The sequence below is a fragment of the Morchella importuna genome (genome assembly GCF_003444635.1).
Source record: "Morchella importuna strain M04M26 chromosome Unknown Morimp01GS025, whole genome shotgun sequence".
Lineage (NCBI taxonomy): Eukaryota > Fungi > Ascomycota > Pezizomycetes > Pezizales > Morchellaceae > Morchella > Morchella importuna.
This window is the reverse complement of record NW_025763422.1, coordinates 58,833-78,379: the sequence shown is the minus strand read 5'-3', so window position 1 is coordinate 78,379 and position 19,547 is coordinate 58,833. Positions and strand designations below refer to the sequence as shown.

At 45.0% G+C, this 19,547-nt stretch overlaps 5 protein-coding genes across 5 annotated transcripts; 4 read left to right on the top strand and 1 right to left on the bottom strand.

Moving 5' to 3' along the window:
• Nucleotides 1–662: 662 nt before the first annotated feature.
• LAJ45_07645 (uncharacterized protein) lies at nucleotides 663–2,845 on the top strand (the record flags this gene model as incomplete). The annotated part of the gene is made up of 4 exons (XM_046117201.1): nucleotides 663–746; nucleotides 807–931; nucleotides 1,001–2,480; nucleotides 2,609–2,845. The coding sequence occupies 4 exons, from the start codon at nucleotides 663–665 to the stop codon at nucleotides 2,843–2,845; spliced, it is 1,926 nt and encodes a 641-aa protein (XP_045969497.1).
• Nucleotides 2,846–5,343: 2,498 nt separating this feature from the next.
• On the bottom strand, nucleotides 5,344–5,665 carry LAJ45_07644 (uncharacterized protein; the record flags this gene model as incomplete). The annotated part of the gene is made up of 2 exons (XM_046117200.1): nucleotides 5,344–5,552; nucleotides 5,632–5,665. The coding sequence occupies 2 exons, from the start codon at nucleotides 5,663–5,665 to the stop codon at nucleotides 5,344–5,346; spliced, it is 243 nt and encodes an 80-aa protein (XP_045969496.1).
• A 272-nt stretch (nucleotides 5,666–5,937) lies between these two features.
• Nucleotides 5,938–6,777, top strand: LAJ45_07643 (uncharacterized protein; the record flags this gene model as incomplete). The annotated part of the gene is made up of 5 exons (XM_046117199.1): nucleotides 5,938–5,971; nucleotides 6,033–6,123; nucleotides 6,219–6,411; nucleotides 6,663–6,683; nucleotides 6,763–6,777. 5 exons carry the CDS (start codon nucleotides 5,938–5,940, stop codon nucleotides 6,775–6,777), a joined length of 354 nt encoding a protein of 117 aa, XP_045969495.1.
• A 3,228-nt stretch (nucleotides 6,778–10,005) lies between these two features.
• LAJ45_07642 (uncharacterized protein) lies at nucleotides 10,006–11,342 on the top strand (the record flags this gene model as incomplete). The annotated part of the gene is made up of 4 exons (XM_046117198.1): nucleotides 10,006–10,165; nucleotides 10,544–10,654; nucleotides 10,895–11,022; nucleotides 11,148–11,342. The coding sequence occupies 4 exons, from the start codon at nucleotides 10,006–10,008 to the stop codon at nucleotides 11,340–11,342; spliced, it is 594 nt and encodes a 197-aa protein (XP_045969494.1).
• Nucleotides 11,343–13,330: 1,988 nt separating this feature from the next.
• On the top strand, nucleotides 13,331–19,537 carry LAJ45_07641 (uncharacterized protein; the record flags this gene model as incomplete). The annotated part of the gene is made up of 8 exons (XM_046117197.1): nucleotides 13,331–13,729; nucleotides 13,786–14,643; nucleotides 14,698–15,267; nucleotides 15,330–17,786; nucleotides 17,843–18,412; nucleotides 18,466–18,890; nucleotides 19,392–19,442; nucleotides 19,516–19,537. The coding sequence occupies 8 exons, from the start codon at nucleotides 13,331–13,333 to the stop codon at nucleotides 19,535–19,537; spliced, it is 5,352 nt and encodes a 1,783-aa protein (XP_045969493.1).
• Between the last annotated feature and the right edge of the window lie 10 nt (nucleotides 19,538–19,547).

Sequence of the window (19,547 nt, the reverse complement as noted above, 5' to 3'; positions counted from 1 at the left end):
TCCTGGCTGGCCAAACTATAACTAGAGCCTGCTCTCATAAAGCATTTGTTAGTCTGATCGATCCATCGTATGTGTATATAGGATGTATCTACGTCTGTGCTACACAGTACATTTCAGATCTGGATCTACGTACAGATGTTTATTGTTCTTCTGTTTGTAATTTTATTACGTCACGAATAAATTCACTAAAATATACTTCTGTCCACGCCCGAAATTCACACAAGTAATATACAAAAATATTACTTCGGGGCGGGGGGGGATCACAAAGGGTGAAAATGGTTCGTGGAGTGAAGGTTAGGTTAACTAGAGGTAAAAAGCTTTTGAACAGGTAAAATCATGTATCGTCAATACAGATGAAGGATATCGAAATGCAATTCATGAATTAAACAAAAAAAAAAAAAAAGGATATCGAAAATCGAGTGACTTATCATGTTTGGGTCCGTTATGGTTCAATTGCGATTAGTAAGTAACATGATAGGCTCTTGGCAGGGAAGCAATGACGCTGCCTACGACGAGGGTCCAACAGCTTCTACTGTAGCAACCTCCTTCACCTTCCCCTCCATTCGCCTCATCTGCTTTAATCACTTTCAACACCCACGCAGAGCCATCTATTATTATATCAACTCCATCAGTGAAATTCATCAAAAACTCCGCTACCCATTATGATCCTACGTTTCCGTTCACCTGATGGTTCTTGGCGTATTGACATCCAACCAACAGATGATGCTTCTGTTCTCATCACAAAGGTAACCCTTCGGGAATATATATTCAGAGCATATAAACAACCGAAGTTAATACCATCCTAGCTTGTTGAAAATTTACCAAAAGATGTTGATTCAAATTCGATCGTTATTTCTGATCGCCCGGCAAATGGGAAGACAAGGCCATTACGAGAACTGAAAGGAATGCTAATTTCTGATCTTGGGTTGAGGTTTGCTTTCACTAGAACTCCCCAAAATATTTATGGTCGCTTACGGTTTCTTGATTTCCGGGATTTCAGTCATGGAGATCAGCTTTTTCTTTCTTACGGCAAAGTCTCGGAAGTCCCAATACAAGCGCCCTCTACCACTAGCAATCAACCCGCCAGTATTCGGCTTAATGGCCAGCCAATCCGGGCATCTGACGATGTATCGCATCGTTTAACTACAACTACAAATGACTACACCTCTCACGATAACACCCCTAATCCCTGGGAAACTGTTGTTCAGGACCCTGTCGATGACTTACTTGAAAAACAAGATGGAAAGATCCCTAGGCCACGAGACAGATTATGCAAGCACGGCGCGAAGGGAATGTGTGATAACTGCATGCCTTTGGAACCATACGATGCGGGCTATCTATCTGAGAGGAAAATCAAGCATTTAAGCTTTAATTCCTACCTGAGGAAGACGAATGCTAGTACCAACAAACCTGAGCTAAAGACCTCATACATGCCTCCTCTATCTGAGCCCTTCTTCAGAGTTCGCAAGGATTGTCCGTCAGGACACCCTGCGTGGCCTGAAGGTATCTGTACGAAGTGCCAACCATCTGCGATTACTTTACAACCTCAGACATTTAGGATGGTAGACCATGTGGAGTTCAGCGATCCAGCGCTGATCGATAACTTTATAAACTTTTGGAGACAAACAGGATGTCAAAGAATTGGTTATCTTTACGGACGTCTAGAACCCTATTCTGAAATCCCACTGGGGATTAAAGCGGTTGTCGATGCAATCTATGAGCCACCACAGGTGAACGAAATGGATGGTGTTACGTTAACCTTACCCTGGGAAGGAGAGAAGGATGTAAACGAGATTGCAGCACTGTGCGGCCTTCGAAAAGTCGGTGTGATCTACACCGATTTGCTCGATGACGGGACTCAAACGGGTAAAGTAGTCTGTAAAAGGCACATTGATTCTTACTATCTTTCTTCCCTCGAGATTGTGTTTGCAGCTAGGCTCCAGGCTGAAAATCCCCATCCAAGCAAGTGGTCCGAAACTGGCTGGTTTGGGTCCAGTTTTGTTACGTGCGTTGTCTCTGGAGATGAGGATGGCGGAATCAATGTGTCATCCTATCAAGTCTCCAACACTGCAGTCGAAATGGTCCGTGCAGACATCATCGAACCCTCCGCGGACCCATCAGTTATGATGGTTAGAGAAGAGGATGATAGGTCACGTTATATTCCTGAGGTCTTTTATAGGCACATCAACGAATATGGAGCCAACGTCCAAGAAAACGCAAAGCCAAGTTTCCCGGTAGAATATCTACTAGTTACCTTGACGCATGGATTCCCTGTTGAAAAGCGTCCGATGTTCACGGCTCCTCTTGGTCAGTTTCCCGTGGAGAATAGGGAACTCACGGGTGCATCTCAGGACCACCGCGCAGTGGCAAAACAATTAGGCATTACAACTTCAAGCGGAAACGAACCACAAGGCGGGATAGATGTCGTCAGCGATTTCCATCTTCTAACTTTTTTGAAAAACTGGGGTATTCTTGACAAGGTTAGTGTTACACCGGGTGCCGTTTCTGGTTAGTATTTTATCGAGTGATTGCTGATGATCAAATTCTCATCGCCTCGTCCTCGCACATGCGGAGTGAAGGGGCAAGAGAAAAACAAAATTCATTATAGAAAGAAGAAGAGTTATTAGCAAAGGTGGCAACTGGTCACGATGTTATTGATGGGCATCAACTCTTACAAATGCCCGGATGGCAAACTCTGATGACGATACTCCGGGAGAGCGGTGAGAGCGCCCCTAGAAAACGTGTTTTTGATTCGCCCTCCAGCTTTCATTTTGGCGGCGGAGACGGCAAAAACGGTAATGACCGGAGCTTGGCTAAACGTTTGAGGGCGGTCAGCTTAAAATAATTTGGTCAACATCCATCCAACCTACACATCTCGCCTACAAGGATCAAAAAAATATAGCGTGGCCATTTGCTCGATGGACAAACGACCAATTACTACTTCTCTTCAAGGATGTCGAAAACGGGTAAGGATAGTGGGGTGGCTTCGATATTTGCGCTTGATCGTGTATTATACCTGGATACCAGGGACAAAGGAAATGGTTAATATAGGATCAAGAGATATTGACGGATTTCAGTTTAATGCTACCATGGGGTTTTATTCGCATTGCTTTGGTTTGTTAGAGAAACTCATGGACTCATAAAACTGAATTTATTAAATTAAGTAATATTCCATGAGCACAACTCATTTGAATTCAATGTATAGAAAGGCGGGCCCGGCAACCCGTGGGTTTTAATTGACTATTTCACTAGATAAGTAAGTTTATCACGCGGATACTGCATGCATTTAGAGCATGGGTCTATATTTATATACTTGGTTTAATGGGTAGTGTTACATGCGCAAGGAAGGGACCTCTGGTATAATGTAGCCGGAAGTTATCGCCTTATGATAATCACCGCTGCATCAAGTGATAAAGCTATCATGAGTTATTGCTTGTGATCCAAGCGCGGTTGGGGTCCGTGAACAATCGGTAACCTACAGCCCATAAAGCGCATTGAAGTGAAATAAATAGAGACTCTTCCTACTCATCAAGGGAGAAGTATGCTCCCAATATCAGTATGCAGACGTGCGACGCCTGCCATCTCATTTTAGTATATTAATGCCTGCCGTGTGGGCGCTGAAAGGCATATAATTCCCAACATCCAATAATCCGTTTACAAGCTATAGGGTATGACTACGAATTGTCGCAACTGCCATAAAGACCTCGCTGTGGATGTACATACATAAAACCGCCTTCCTCGTGGCATTTTCCCATGTTAATTTTGAACGGTGGAACTATATGTGGATTAGTAAACCCCTTTGGAGCTGCTATATTTTGATGTTTTGTGGCTGGAGGTACAAGATTAGCGGGAGGTAATAGATTGTATCTGGACGCCAGCACCACATGTATGGCTACACTAAATATATTCTCCCATATCATAAGTTATTGGCTAGGTATCGGGTATCTGCAATTCGAGCGGTGTGTTTGGCCAAGAAGAAGTGATGGATAGCTGTGTGCGAGTGTAGATCGATGTGCCTCAATCAGTGTTCTTTCTGCCACGGCAAAAAGGGAAGTTTTGCCAAATTCTTACGTCGTTAACTACACTCACAACCAAGCATGTAAGAGCAATTTTTTTTCCTTTAAATTATCTGAGCGGGTTAGGGTATGGAGGTAGGTATTTTATGGGTCTCCAATGTTGCGATAAATGCACTTACTAATGACCCACTAACTGGGGTTAAAAACCTTGACAACCCGATATTCTCGAGTGACAAATCATGATTCATTACCACACTTAGAGGGTTAAAATTAAATATCTCACAAAAGTTAATATAACGCCCGTAGAACTATAAAATACAAGATCGAATCGAATTGAAGGGATGATTTCTTGATTTCATGGTTTCTTGGCAACTACCAACTTACTCATCATCTATTGGAGCTATATCCGCCCATATTCTAATTTCCACGGGCCAGGTACGCCATCCATACGGCCATCCTTGTTCATCTCTTTTGCACTTATTGAAGCCTATCATGCCACGTTCTAATTCTAATTGCTTGTATTTCCTCTCGCTCATGCTCAGCTCAGCTCAGCTGGACCCTGCCATGTTGGAAATCGGAAACAGAGCGCTACCATCGCATCGATAGAGGGAAGGACGATAAGGCGGAGATGGCCGCAGCCATTTTATTTAAAATTCCATAGTCAGTGCGTGCCGTCAAGGCATTCGAGGGTTTAGTTAATTGGATTGTATATACTGTAACGATATTTCGTCATAAGGAATAATTTTTAATGGTGGGTATAGACCCCTCTAATTCGATCCGGTCAGTGATTGTAGAAAACAAAAGATCGAAATCAAAGGACAAATGGTAAATTTGGTGTTGCGATGAGTTACATATGTATGTAGCACTGTACTGGTGGATCTTAGATGACATGAGCCACGCATAAGTGGCAGATATAACTGCATTGAATTCGATAAAACAAATGAATATGTAGAAGAAAAAAAACTACTTGAAATGCAATAAACAGTAGCTCTTCTAGAGGGATAGGCTTTGAGTTTCCCAAGATGCCGTTTTATGGAGATGAACGCGTGTAAGAAGCTTACTACAATTGTTGGGTATCTTGCAGGAAATAATCTGCTGAGGGGGGGATCTCCCGGAGTGGCCGATAACAGTGAAACTTCGCACAGCATCATTAATACACAGTAAAATAACCAAATTCGTATGAAATAAATATTGAGGTGAGAGATGGGACACCAAGCACGAAATCCATGAGTAAAAATCAGACCCGTATATAAACTCCATATGAAATGCAACACTCAAGAAATATACAGCCATGTACAAACCAATCACTGAGCGTCTCATTCGGCATTTATGAGTTCTCGTCAATATCCGTCCACTTCGCCGTAATCCCCGCCCTCTTGACCTTCGCAACCTCCCGGTTCTTCTTGGTCCTTTCGAGCCGTTCCGCACGGAGACATTTATTGACGTTTCTTTTTGCTTGGTTGCACATTCCAGATGCTTTCCAGAGAAATCCGCGTGCATGGCACTCATCGAGGATTGCCATCACCTCCTCACAACCTAAGTGGCGTATTGATCAGTTATTGTGGCAAGTGAAATTGGGAATTGGGAAAAATGATGGAGAAGAAATGATAGATACCTCTGTTGTCTTTGGTATGTAGGTGGGGATGCATCTTGTTAGGGCGCTTCTCAGAGGATGTTCAACGTCAATTGCAGATGAGGTTGAGGATGAGCCTTTACCGCTGAATCGGGAGAGGCGTTTATGCATCCCGCCAAGACCACCATGCAAGGACTGTGCTTAGCTCATCGCGGGGAGCTTTAGAGAAGAGCCGCGTTTTTGGAACCTCTGCCCGCAACTTGCCCTTGCCCCGCCTAAAAGTACGCGAGAATCTCCCCCTGACTAGCATCGCCTACGACCGAACATCTCACGAGGTGCTAAAGAGCTATGGCCACCCCCGCAGCTGCGAAGAAGCAGCAAGGTACGGACCCCACCCTTTCTTGTGTAAAACTTTGCTAATGGGGAAATTGAGTGCGTGACAGAGTTACAACTTCAGTACACCAACTACAAAAATACTCTACAACAACTTGCGCAGAAAATCGGAGACGTTGAGCAAGAGGCAGAAGAACATAAGTTTGTTCCCCTTAGGATCATCACAATGGCATTTTCTGAATTGCCTTGTGTCTCGCCTGTCATTTCACTGACAATGCGATGTTCACACGGCGCAGACTAGTCTTGGAGACCCTCGCGCCCGTCCCGGAGGACCGAAAATGTTTCCGCCTGATCAATGGGATTCTCGTTGAAAGGACGGTCGCGGATGTAATTCCGGCTCTCAAGACTAATGCAGAGGGATTGAAAAGTGTTCTGGAAGGGTTGGTGAAGGAGTACAAGAAAAAACAGGAAGAGATGGATAAGTGGAAGGTACGGACGGCACTTCCCTTTCCTTTGCTTCTGCTTCGCCAATATCTCGATGATTGTCATCATGATTCCTTACCCCTTTATTCTTCTCACCCATTCTTTCTTATCACTTGTCAATTGCGCTCAGCCTTGATGCGCTCTTCTCTCCGATCAGAGCATGATCTTTGCTATCCAATCTTTTCATCCAATCCCTCATATACCGGTCCCTTTTCTCGTTTGGGTGCAGCAACGCTGACGAGTTTAATTGAAAACAGACCAAGAATAATGTACAAGTGGTGAATCAGTGATTCTCGTCTTTTTACTGGATCTCTCAACCACGACCAAGGACTTACCTGTGCATACCTGGGTGTTTAGAGTGATCATAATTGATTTGTACACACGGGCATGCAGTCTATTCTGGTATGTCCGTGCCGTCATCGACGGTGAACAACAACGCAATTGTTTCTTGTAATGACTCTGCCCCTCGCTGCTTCAGTTGTAGAGTAAACGTTTTTTGTCTGCCGGCCTGCTTGCCTGCCTGCCGGTTTGCCCTGTGTCTTTACTAGACCCTGACGAAGGCGTGGAACCAGCGAAAAAAGAATACATTTTTCAGCTCTCGTTTGAAACACAAGTAACCCCTACATGATGCATCTTGTGAAGCAGATGATTTTCGGAACCTTGCATGATATAATCCTTTTGGTACCTACTCTAGTCCCTTGTATCCTATTCGTATATATTTTTTGCGATGAGCTTTGTATGATGTGAACAGACTCCCGGGTTTCCTCGCAGGGGCTGCAGATTGAGCCGCCTATCGTGAAATCGGATAACGCCATGGACAGGGGTTGCTGTCCGATTAACATCCACCCAGAACCATAATTCATGATGTGTGGGGGAGCCCAGTGCCAAAGGCCACAGAAAAAAAAATCCATCATGTTGCTGAGTTGGCCGTGGCTGAGCCGCCCACGATCTGTCAAAGGTGTCAGAAAGCTAGAAAAAACAAAGGCTACTATTTCCAATATCTGCCGATGACGTTTCGTTCGTCCTTTTCAACCTTGTTTTGGGTACAATGCACCTTAAATGTACTAGACATAGACACGCCGATTGATGTGTTGTCAGTTCTCGATTTCTGGATGCCGTTCTTTTTTTTTCTGGGTCCGTTTTTTTTCTTCTTCCCTTCTTTTGGCCCCAGCATGGTTGACAGAAAAGCTTCGGTTCTTAGTTGGCCCATAATTATTCATCTTGGTTGCACAACACGTACTGTACGTATGTAGGCATGTAGAGCACCCCCGCCCGCCCCACACATGCAGACCAAACCCATCATCCTCTTCCTGTCTTTTGGATGATTTTTTTTTCTCCCTCTATTTGGTGTTCGTCTCAGAGTGATCGACGCACGTCCCTCCCAGGTATGTTTCCGGACCCGACACAAAGGAATTGGATGGAAGTTTTTCGACCGAGTGAATGATAGGATTCCTCCCCTTTCTGCAGTGCAGACCATCCTCACATACATGTTCCTTCAAAACAAATATCCTTGCACACACCAACTGGCGAATATCTGTGTCTGAAGGAAGCAGAGCTAAAACCTGAAACACTCCCTCGAGGTTTTGAGTGTGAGGTGTACTTGTGGAGTTCTTTAGAATATTTATTCCCCTGCACGTCGTTAGACAAACCGTAAGGCTGAAACACGCACGGGAAGCGGGGTTCTGGGTTTCGGAAGTCCGCGGCGGCAGCTTGTTGCCGTCATCGCGTTGATTGATTTGTATCATCCGAACCGAAGAAGCAAGGCGTTATTCTGCCGTACTTATCTGTTAGAGCAACTGACCCTGCCTTTCCTTCTACAACGCATTGATATGCTGATATCGCTGTCGGAGGTCTTATTGCAGAGCCTGTCTTTATTTTTTTCCCTTAGGTGCATTTGGGACCGTGAATCATTTAGAATATCTTTATTTTTAAAAGGCTAGGCATAGGTCACTTGGCCACGCAAACAACTGTTCGTTTACAAAGAAAAATGTCCAACTAGGGGCTCATGTTCAAACGTCGGCTCTTGTTGGCAGGGTGTATGTTTTGCTTCGTCAGTTTCGTATGCGGACAATTGTGGAGAGATCAAAGCAGAGAATGCCATGCCGGGACGCCTGTCGTGTCATCATCATGCCGTGCAGTTCAAGCCAAACGGTTCATGATTATTACTGATCACTCTGCTGCTGCTGCGGACCAAACAAATTGCTGCTGTACCTTTTTTTCTCGTACCTGTTTTTTATTTTTTGTTCCGTAGGTTAGACGAGTGATGATGCCGAAGGAGTTTCAGGATGGATGGAGGGATGGATGATGGTGAAAGGAAGGGAGATGATGCGACGGGGGGGGGAGATCTGTTATTACGGTTGTCGTTCTCATATCTACTCATATCGTGATTGTACTTTAGTACATGTAGTCTTATGTGCGAGTAGTTACTCTAGTTTGGCTAGCGTGGAAGGGATTTTGAGGCTTCTGGAACTCGAGACGACCTCCACTCTCCAGTGACGGAATTTCGCTGCCCACCATAACGTGTCCTGCCATCAGACGATAACCTATCAAACGTCACGGCTCCGAAAAAAAATGGTCCCCTGGCAGATCTACCAGGAAATGTTATGAGTATCGACTGCATTTTTCTGGTACTTGGGTAAGATATTCGTGGTTGACGTTCCACACAACGACCACATAATATACGGAGGTCTCAGGTGGACGTACTCTATTCGGGTTGTCTCTGTTACACAGGGCCTGCACAGGACTACCCTGGACATGAAAGGACACACCAACGTATCAAGGAAGCCACCAGAGGAAAATACGCGCGAGTGTTGTCCACTGGTTGAACTTCAGGCTGAGACCTTAGACTTGTCGCTTTGGGGAATTTGTTTTTATTTTTTGTTGTTGTTTTTCGTAGACAGGACACGGTGGAGGGCTTCTGCATCCATCTCATCCAGTTTTCTCTCAGCAGGGACTCCGGAGGAAGAAGCACCAAGTTTTTTTTGTTGCTGTTTGAGTATTGTTATTCACGCTTTTTCGTTTGATTTTGAGGCTCTGTGTGCTTGGTTCCAGTATCACGCGTTCGTTGACCGCCATTCCATTTCGATTTCAATTCGGTTTATACGGGGTCCTTCCTTTTTTCCTTTTTCCTTCTTCCCAGTACCTACCACACCACCGCATCTTCATCGCGACACAACTACCTACGTATCAATATCAGGTATTGTGCATAGGACATACCTCTTACTGCCGGCATTCCCAAACACCCCCCTCCATTTCCAATATAGCACTGCATTGAGTGAGAGAGACCATAGTGTAGTTAGCTGCTTCATCCTGCCTACTGCTGCTGTGCGCGTGGCTGCTCGCTGGTCCCCCGCTCCCAGTACATCGATTCTAATTCTCACACCCACACCCACACATCTTCTTTCCATTCCCGCACCCGCACCAGTACTGCCGTCACAAGTGCGTACCCCTCCGCCCATTACCAGCACAGTGGTTCGGGAAGAGCGCACACCAGACAACCAATACCAGTGACGTGTCTGCCAGCGAACCAGCTAGCTAGCACAGTTAACGCGCTGTCCCTGACTGCCAGTTTGTGTGAACACAGCGACAGTACTTTACATCATGTCGGCTTCCCCCTCGAAGGACCTGGAGGTGGAAGTCGGAGCACAGTCGCCTGACGAACAGGAGCACATGGATAGAGATCAGCCGGAAACGTCGCAACCACCGCCTGTGTTTGATTTCGAGGTCAAAGAACAGGACCGATGGCTGCCAATTGCAAATGGTGAGTCAAAGTCAAGTTTCTCGCGTATCTTAATTGCCCTGCCTGCCTGCCATGCCCTGGTTTATTTATGCTTGTGAGGGGAAAAGAAGGAACGCCTCCATCCCCCGCCCCCGCACTCCGCTCCCCTCCCATTTGTTGGATTTACTCCCTTTCTCCCCCCCTTCCCTTCCACACCCCTCCATCCCTAAAAAAGCGTTGCTTCTCCGCGCTGGGCCGTTTCCGGGACACTGCAAGGCATACGGAAAGTCAAGATATTCCTCGAAATAATGCCTACAACCTGCTCAAGATCTGACTTGCCGGTCTTAACTTTGGAAAAAGAGAGAGCGACATCGCCGCAAACTGTACTCGCAGATGCTGACATTCGAAATTTTGCTCCAGTTGCTCGAATCATGAAAACAGCGTTGCCAGAGAACGCCAAAATTGCAAAGGAAGCAAAGGAATGCATGCAGGAATGTGTGAGCGAGTTCATATCATTTATAACCAGCGAGGGTATGTTGATTTTTACTTTTTTGATTTTTTTTGTCCTAATTCCTACCGGTGGTGTTGGCGTTATATACAATATATATGACATATCTCGAGAGGAGATGTTTCATTGGTGGCAGGGAATTTTGTTTTATACAAGACTGCGATTCCCTGCACACGCATCGATATCTCAGCTCAGGAACGAATAATGTTTTCTTGACATCTGATCTGACGAATCGGCTAATTTCCCTGCCACGTGCGTCACAGCATCCGAAAAATGTCAACAAGAAAAACGCAAGACTGTCAACGGCGAAGATATTCTGTTCGCCATGACATCCCTGGGATTCGAAAACTACGCAGAGGCCTTGAAGATATACCTCGCCAAGTATCGCGAAGTAAGTTGACCCGAGCTTAAGCTTTTTTCTTTCTTATCTTGTTTTTTTCCCCCGACATATATATTTTGGTCGAAAACAGAAGGTTGAACATGACAATTGATTGGCATGGGAAGTCGCAATCTCAGAGGAACCAGTCAGAGGGGGGGTCGAGGGGCGGTGGGGGGTACGGAACAGGGAATGCAGTTGGCACAGCAACATCATCATCATCCACCTACAGGGGGAGATCCGAGAGCGCCAACCAGACGTTAACCCCACCAATGGAAGGAGACGAACACCATCAGTATAACGATGTCTACGGTAACGGAGACGGACCCTACTAGCGTGTTCAAGGACCAACTTCAGGATATAGTGCCTGTTTGGAGGCGGCGGAGTCGTTGTACCATATGAGGAGCGAAAGGGCCGATTACGAATTTTCTTACTCTTCTCGACAATCATAAACACATACGCACCATTCTCGAGGTCGTGTGGAAGACGGAGTAGCGGCACGTTTTTTGGAGTCCCATCGGTGGGCGTTGGTTGGGACGTGTAATATGTTCGAGAAAGTGTGTCTAGAAGGGCGACCGACCGCTTATCACGCCACAAAAAAGGTTTATTTCTTTAAAGGGGGGTTATTCCTTTTTTTTCAACTTTGAAAGAAGAGCATTTCATAACCGGATTTCTATTGTCACTTATTAGACTTTCGCTCACATCTCGTTTCCTGGTGGGGGTTTTTCCTATTAATCCAAGACATAATGCTGGTTTTTCTTTTTTCATTATCACCCGCTTACCCTATTTCATTTGTTGCTTTCGTTTTTCATTTTTATTGGGAGTTTTTGGCTTTGAAGTCGGTGAAGAGTGGGAAGGGGGAAAAAAAAACTCAAAACGGGGCAAGAAAAAAGAGGAAGTCAAGAAAAAACGAAAAAAAGAAGGAAAAAAAGAGGGACGGACATTCGTTAGCTTCATTAGCATTTTGATTACTGAGATCTTATTTCACTTTTGGGGGTTTTTAGGTTTTGTGGTGTATGTATGATAGAAGCCATCTCTTGCACACAAATGGAGTTTTTGTTGTTAGTCATAGCTACCCATATTCAAATCGTTCTCTAGTCTATATGGGAAATCTACTGCAATAAAGCTGGGTTCTATGCTCGGAGTTCATTGTTTCTCTGTTTCGAGAACGTTTCCTCGTGTTAACTACATGTATCAATGATCTATACTACACCTTTTTGTTTTGTGTAGCAACCAAGATTTACTCTAAACCTAAAATGATATTAGTACCTACATAGAGTTACTGTATTGGTGGTCTGGTCTTGGCATTGGCATTGGACGCATACATGTAGTTTTTGACTGTATAGATGGGACGAGCCAATAGCTAAATGTGTTTTGGCATGTATGTAGTAACTTAAGCCTGAATACTGTATTTTACTTCACGATTTGAACTCAATGACAGCCTCCTTTATTCGTATTAAGCATTGTATATATCTCATTGACAATTACTGGCGATCATTATGGAGTATAAGGGTTTCTGGAGTCTCCGTGTAATATCTGATATCAACTAGTATTCCGCGGCCGGAAGCACATGACATGAAGGAGTCGTATGAGGGAATGAATGGAGCAAGAATACATGTATCTTATGTGATGTTGGCTTTCATTTGACATTAACCTAGAGTAATTCAAAGAATACAGATGATTATGCACGATCGTACTAATACTACACCCAGAGTGCGATTGCACGTCACTTTAGCTAGTGCGTATATATACTGGCTAGCTAAGAAATCTCACGTAAATAGATATTTTCATGGTTAATGTAGAAAGTTAATTAACGGTCGGGAAAGAGACTGCTTATTGTACTGTATGCACATGCGCATATAATACAGTACTAAGAAAGGGATTTAATAGGAAGTACGGAATTGTGCTCGCGTGCACATGTATAAAGTGGTGATCAGGATTCTATAGCTAATACCGCAGTCTTATGTTATTCTGATTGAATACATTATATCTAGGCTTTTTTATGGTGACAGGCTTTCATTAAAGAGCTCCATGGCATTACTAGCGATGCCGGAATCTTTATTGATCATGTGATCGGTTGCCTTCACAAATCCATCCAATACGAGTGTCACGTGATCAATAAAGATTCCGGCATCGCTAGTAGTGCTAGTAAAATCTAGGGTCTAGGGTTCGCCGATAGGTGGGGTCTTGGCGCGCTAGGCTTCTTCCGAGTGAGCACCCAAAAAAATTTCCAACGTACCTGTAGTTTCCCACGCAACACCACGGCGGAAAACCTCGATTCGCAAAGAAGTAAATTTGCGACCACCTAAAGAAGAAACCACCAATGGCACCCGAAAAGAAACGAAAGCGTCCTCAAGAAGGCGCCGAATCTAGCCCCGCAAAAAAACCTCATGTTAAGAAATCCGAATCCGCTGCGATAACAGCTCCCGCAGCACCCACAGCGCCTTCAACACTGCGGTCTATGAAAGATGACGAGAGTTCATTTCCAAGAGGCGGCGCGAGTGCGTTGACACCTTTGGAATTTAAGCAGGTCTCGAATGAGGCAGCCAGAGACGTTTTATTTGAGTCCGGGGGTGCTGGAAAAACTAGTGGTGAAGATGGCGGGATAGCGCTGAAGAAGGGTAAGAAGAAACCAAAAAGGTCAAGGGAAGAAAAGAAGGAGAAGAAGGAAGATCAAAAAAAAGAGGACAAAGGCCCGTATCCAGAGGGATTGAGTTTCAAGGTAAGTTCTAATGCGAAAATAATTGGGGTTTGACTAAAAGGTTTCTGTGACGGCAGAGATTGGCTTCCGGAATGCTAATCCTCGGATGCATTTCGAAAATCAATGCTACGGATTTAGCGATAGCATTGCCAAATAATCTTACTGGCTTCGTCCCACTCACCTCGATTTCCGAGACATTCACTAAAAAAATCGAATCCCTTATTGATGAGTCTGAAGACGAGGCCAGCGAAGAGGAGCAAGAAGAGAAGGGATCTCTATCCAAAGATGAGAAAGATGCCTTCGATCTCAACGCAATGTTTCGTGTTGGCCAATATCTTCGCACATACGTCGTTCATTCTATCGAAGATGTCGCCACGAAAGCCGGCTCTTCCGGCGACCAGAACAAAACCAAACGACGCATTGAACTTTCCCTCGATCCATCACTCGCTAATTCTGGACTCACACCTGGCGATTTGGTAGTAGGCTGCACAGTTCAGGCCTCAATTTCCAGTGTTGAAGATCACGGATTAGTTATGGAACTTGGCATTAGTGAGGGTATCAAAGGATTTTTAACAAAAAAAGAACTTGGTCATGACTTTACAATGGCTAAGGCCACCCAGGGACAGGTCTTGCTCTGTACAGTCACTGGAATTGGATCTAATGGAAAAATTATAAAGCTCTCTGCGGATCTTGAACAGAAGCCTAGTAAGAAAGGAAAAATTGCCGGGGGCAAGGGTGCCTGGTGGGTCAGCCAGGCGCCAACAATCAATGCTTTTCTCCCCGGAACAGGCGTCGAGGTCCTTGTTACCGAGGTTGGAAAGAAGGGTGGTCTTGTTGGCAAGATAATGGGCATGCTTGATGCCACTATTGACTATTTCCATATTGCAGGATGGAAACCGGAAGAGCTCGGCGAGAGATTCAAGATCGGAGAAAAGGTATCAAGCCTTTTCTAAGTCTACGGTTTTTACTCTATTCACTAATATAAATAGATCAAAGCACGAGTAACTATCACCTTCCCCAGTTCCGACCCCCAGAAGGTCGCCATTTCAGTTCTCCCCCATATTCTCGCGTTCACTCCTCCCGCCGAAAAAGACCTTTCAACCACTTTCCCTATCGCAACCATTCTCCCTACAGCAAAGATCATCGATGTAAAGCCTAAAGTTGGTTTATTTTTAGAAACCGGCATTTCGGGAATTCCGGGTTTTGTTCACATCTCACGAGTATCATCGGAAACAAAGGTTGACGATTTGAGCAAAGATAGTGGCCCATACAAACTAGGAACAATTCACGAAGCAAGAGTTATTGGGTTTAACGCTATGGATGGGATATATCTATTATCTACGGAAAAGAGGGTCTTAGAGCAGCCTTACTTGAGGATTGAAGACATCAAGATTGGGGAGACAGTGAAGGGCAAAATCCAAAAAGTCCTTGAAAGAGGTGGGGTTACAGTGAATATTGCGGACGGAATCAGCGGGTTTGTCTCGGAAGATCACTTAAGTGATGTGAAACTGAAGAGCCCAGAGAAGAAATTCAGAGAAGGAGTTGAGGTTCGATGTAGGGTATGTTGGATTGATCCGTTTATATTTGGATGATCTAAAGGCTAATCACGGGACCCATGTAGGTGCTTTCTACAAATCCCGAGAAACGCCAGCTCCGCCTCACCTTAAAGAAGACACTCGTAAACTCGGATGCCCCTCTTATTTCCGATTATGAGTCCGTTACCCCTGGCATCCGCTCTGTGGGTACTCTTATCAAGATCATGGCCCAAGGCGCTATCGTCCAATTCTACGCCGGGGTTTCTGCCTACCTTCCTGTTTCTGAAATGTCGGAGGCGTACATCCAAGACCCGAAAGAACACTTTCGAGTAGGGCAGTCTGTCAACGTACATATTCTCTCTGTCGATCCTGAAAGCAAAAAGATGAGGGTATCTTGCAAAGACCCTAACTCGTTTGGCGAGGAGCAAAAGGAGGCACTGAAGGCACTCGAACCTGGCAGTCTTGTGAGTGGGACTGTGGTTGAGAAGAGTGATGATGATCTAATCGTGGAGATTAAGGGTGGATTAAAGGGGGTACTGATCGTTGGTCAATTGACTGATGGGAGTAGGCAAAAGAATGTAAATGCTTTCAAGAAGTTGAGGGCAGGTCAAACGCTGAGTGATTTGGTGGTTTTGGCGAAGAATGAAAAGAGGAGGCTAATCACATTGAGTATGAAACCGAGTCTTGCCAAGGCTGCGAAGAGTAAAGAACTCCTTGGCTCTTTTGAGGATGTTGAAGAAGGGAAGAGTGTGAAGGGCTGGGTTTACAACATCACGCTCGCTGGGGTTTTCGTGGCGTTTGCAGGTGGTCTAGTCGGGTTGGCTGTCAAGAAGGATCTTCCGACTGAAGTACAGTCATTACCTGACTTCAAATACGTCAAAGATCAGTCAGTAACCGCGAAAGTCACACGGGTCAACCAAGAGAAGAGGAGGTTTTTCCTCTCTTTGAAACCCGAAAGCGAACTTGAAGTCAGAGAGCCCAAGGAGCCCAAGGATCCAAACCTTGTGACTCCTATTAACCCTGTAGATGAGAAGATGACCTCTCTCGCCGACTTTACTCCCGGAACTGTCACGAAAGTGGTTATCGTATCTGTGCAGCAGACCCAGATTAATGTCAGGCTTGCAGACAATATTCAAGGCCGTATTGACGTCTCTCAGATTTTCGATTCGTGGGAAAGCATCAAAAATAAGAAGAGTCCCCTCGAGTCTTACAAAAAGGGCGACGTGATTCCCGCTAAAATCCTCGGTATTCATGATGCTCGCAATCATCGTTTCCTAGCTATAACACATAAGACATCCAACACAAAGACGCCGATCTTTGAGTTGTCCGCGAAGCCAAGCGTTGTTGCGAAGGGGAGCTTAAACATCTTGACGATCGATCAAGTCACCCAAGGCTCTAGCTGGGTCGTGTTTGTGAACAACATAGCCGAAGAGTGTGTATGGGTGAATATCTCGCCCGACATTCGTGGTAGAATTAGGAGACTCGACCTGTCTGAGGACGTTTCGCAGCTTAATGATCTCCCCAAAAATTTCCCTATAGGTTCTGCGCTCAAGGCCCGCGTACTAAGCGTAGACACCGAGCACAAAAAACTTAATCTCTCAGCGAGGCCCTTATCCGCTTCAACCTTAACATACGATCAGCTTAGTAAAGGAGTGGTTGTACCAGCCCGAGTCACTAAGGTTTCGGACCGCCAGGTCATCGTTCAACTTAGCGAGTCTGCCTCTGGACCAATAAACCTCACAGATATCGCGGACGACTTCTCCGAGGCCAAAGTCAGCAACTTCCGCAAGAATGATATCATTCGCGTTTGTGTACTCGATTTAGACAAGCCGAACAAGCGGATTACACTTTCGGCAAGGCCATCAAGAGTGCTATCTTCCACTCTGACAGTTAGGGACCCGGAAGTTCAGACCATCGCGAACATCAACGTTGGGGATGTTAGGAGAGGCTTTGTTAAAAATGTTTCTGATAAGGGACTATTCGTTTCTCTTGGTGGGAACGTTACTGCCTGGGTTAAGGTCTCAGACCTTGCAGATACGTTCTTGAAAGACTGGAAATCGATGTTCACCGTGGACCAGCTTGTTGAGGGTAAAATTGTTGCCGTTGAGAAGACTTTGGGTCATGTTCAGATGAGCTTGCGACCTTCCGCTATCTCAGGTGAGCTCAAGAAGCAGACTCAGCTCTCGGAATTGAAGGCTGGGCAAATTGTTACTGGACGAATCAAAGGAGTTGTTGATTTTGGTGTCTTTATACAACTCGATAACGCTGCAACTATCAGTGGCCTGTGTCACAAAACTCAGATCGCTGATGGTGTCGTCGAAGATATTGGCAAGCTGTATGCAGAGGGCGATCCAGTGAAGGCAAAGATTCTAAAAGTAGATGTACAGAAGGGAAGGGTAAGCTTTGGGTTGAAGGCGAGCTTTTTCGAGGATGAAGATAGTGATGACGATGCTTCAGACGGTGGGGTTGAATTAGATGATGAGGACAGTGACGGAGAGGAAGATAGTGATGAGGATGGTGATATCAATCTTGAGGATGTTAAGGTATACACATACTCATTGATATCTTTAGAACTATCTAGTGCTAATACATTCGGTAGGATTTTGACAGTGACGCCGAGGAATCAGATAAAGGTGGAGATGTTGATATGGAAGACGCCCCCGTGCTCGCCGTTGGCGAAGGACTGAGTGCTGGCGGTTTCGACTGGACTGGTAGCATCCTCGATAAGCGGGAGCATGACGCTGCCTCAGAATCGGAGAATGACGGCGACCAAGATAAGCAGAAGAAAAAGAAGAGGAAGAAGAGTAAAATTAAGGAAGACATGACTGGGGATATGGCGACTCGTGAACCTCAGTCTGTCGCTGACCACGAACGGATTCTTCTTGGTGACCCGAACAATTCCGTGCTTTGGATTCAGTACCTAGCTTTCCAGTTGCAACTCAGTGAGATTGAGAAGGCAAGGGAGATTGCAGAGAGGGCGATAAAGACTATTGATGTCAGGGAAGAAAAGGAGAAGCTGAATGTTTGGATTGCAATGTTAAACATGGAAAATGCGTATGGAAATGATGAGACCCTACAAGAGACATTCAAGAGGGCCTGTCAATACAACGATTCTCAGGATGTGCATGAAAGGCTGGCTAGTATCTATATCCAGAGTGGAAAAACGGAGGTATGTTATCAAAGTAAGATATCACATTTGAAGAGGGGTTAATCTTTTTACAGAAAGCTGGTGATTTATTCAAAGTCATAATCAAGAAATTCTCCCAGGATCCAAAAGTCTGGGTTAACTACGCCGACTATCTCCTCACAAATAGCAATAGAGAAGAGGCTAGAGAGTTACTCAAACGCGCCATGCAAACCCTTCCTCAATCCAACCATAAGGATCTTATCACCAAATTTGCCAAGCTCGAATTCAAGAATGGTGATCCTGAAAGGGGAAGAACACTTTTTGAGAACTTATTGGGTACTTTTAACAAGAAAAACGACCTGTGGAACGTATTCCTGGATGTTGAGATGAAGTATGGAGGTGAGAGCGACGATAATAAGGAAACCGTCAGGGAATTATTCAGAAGGCATTGGCAGAAGATAAGTGCTCAGCACGTCAAGCTAGAGGGCTATTCAAGAAATGGATGGAATATGAAAAGAAGGTTGGCGATGAAAAGAGTGTAGAGGTTGTCACAAGGAAAGCGAAGGAGTATGTTGACTCTAAGAAAGGGAAGGCAGAATAAGGGGCATCATTTATCAGATGGAGGGCGTAACTGTAACATAAACATACAAAAGTCTTGATTTTAAAGGTTTAATATTAGTTTCGATATCACAACTACATTTACCACTATCCTACTTGATGTATTATAATAATGACATGTTAAGTTCTTCTAACTATCAATGACATATTGTACGCGTTAGCATAATTCTAGTCATCCCTAACAACAACCGGCCAACCAGCTCGTCCTCCCATTCATATCTTCTGCATTGCCAGTTCATCATCATCATCTCACACCCGTTCGAGGATTATCTTCTTTTTTAGTCTTACTAGACTTGCCCGCTTTAGAACTTTTTTGCACAGCTTACACCCCCCCCCCCCCACTTCCCTTATCAATCTCTCACACACTCATCACAACTCGTATACAATCAAAGCACCCATTTAGTCACCCACCACGACCGCCTCGAAACTTTGAAGCAACAGTTACAAACCTTCGGTTGGGCTTCTATTAAAGGCCGAATTTTTGAGTTTGAAACGCGAGGCTAATATCTGTACTTCTCAATCCAAAGCTCATTAGCTTTTAGGACCTGACGGAGAAGTA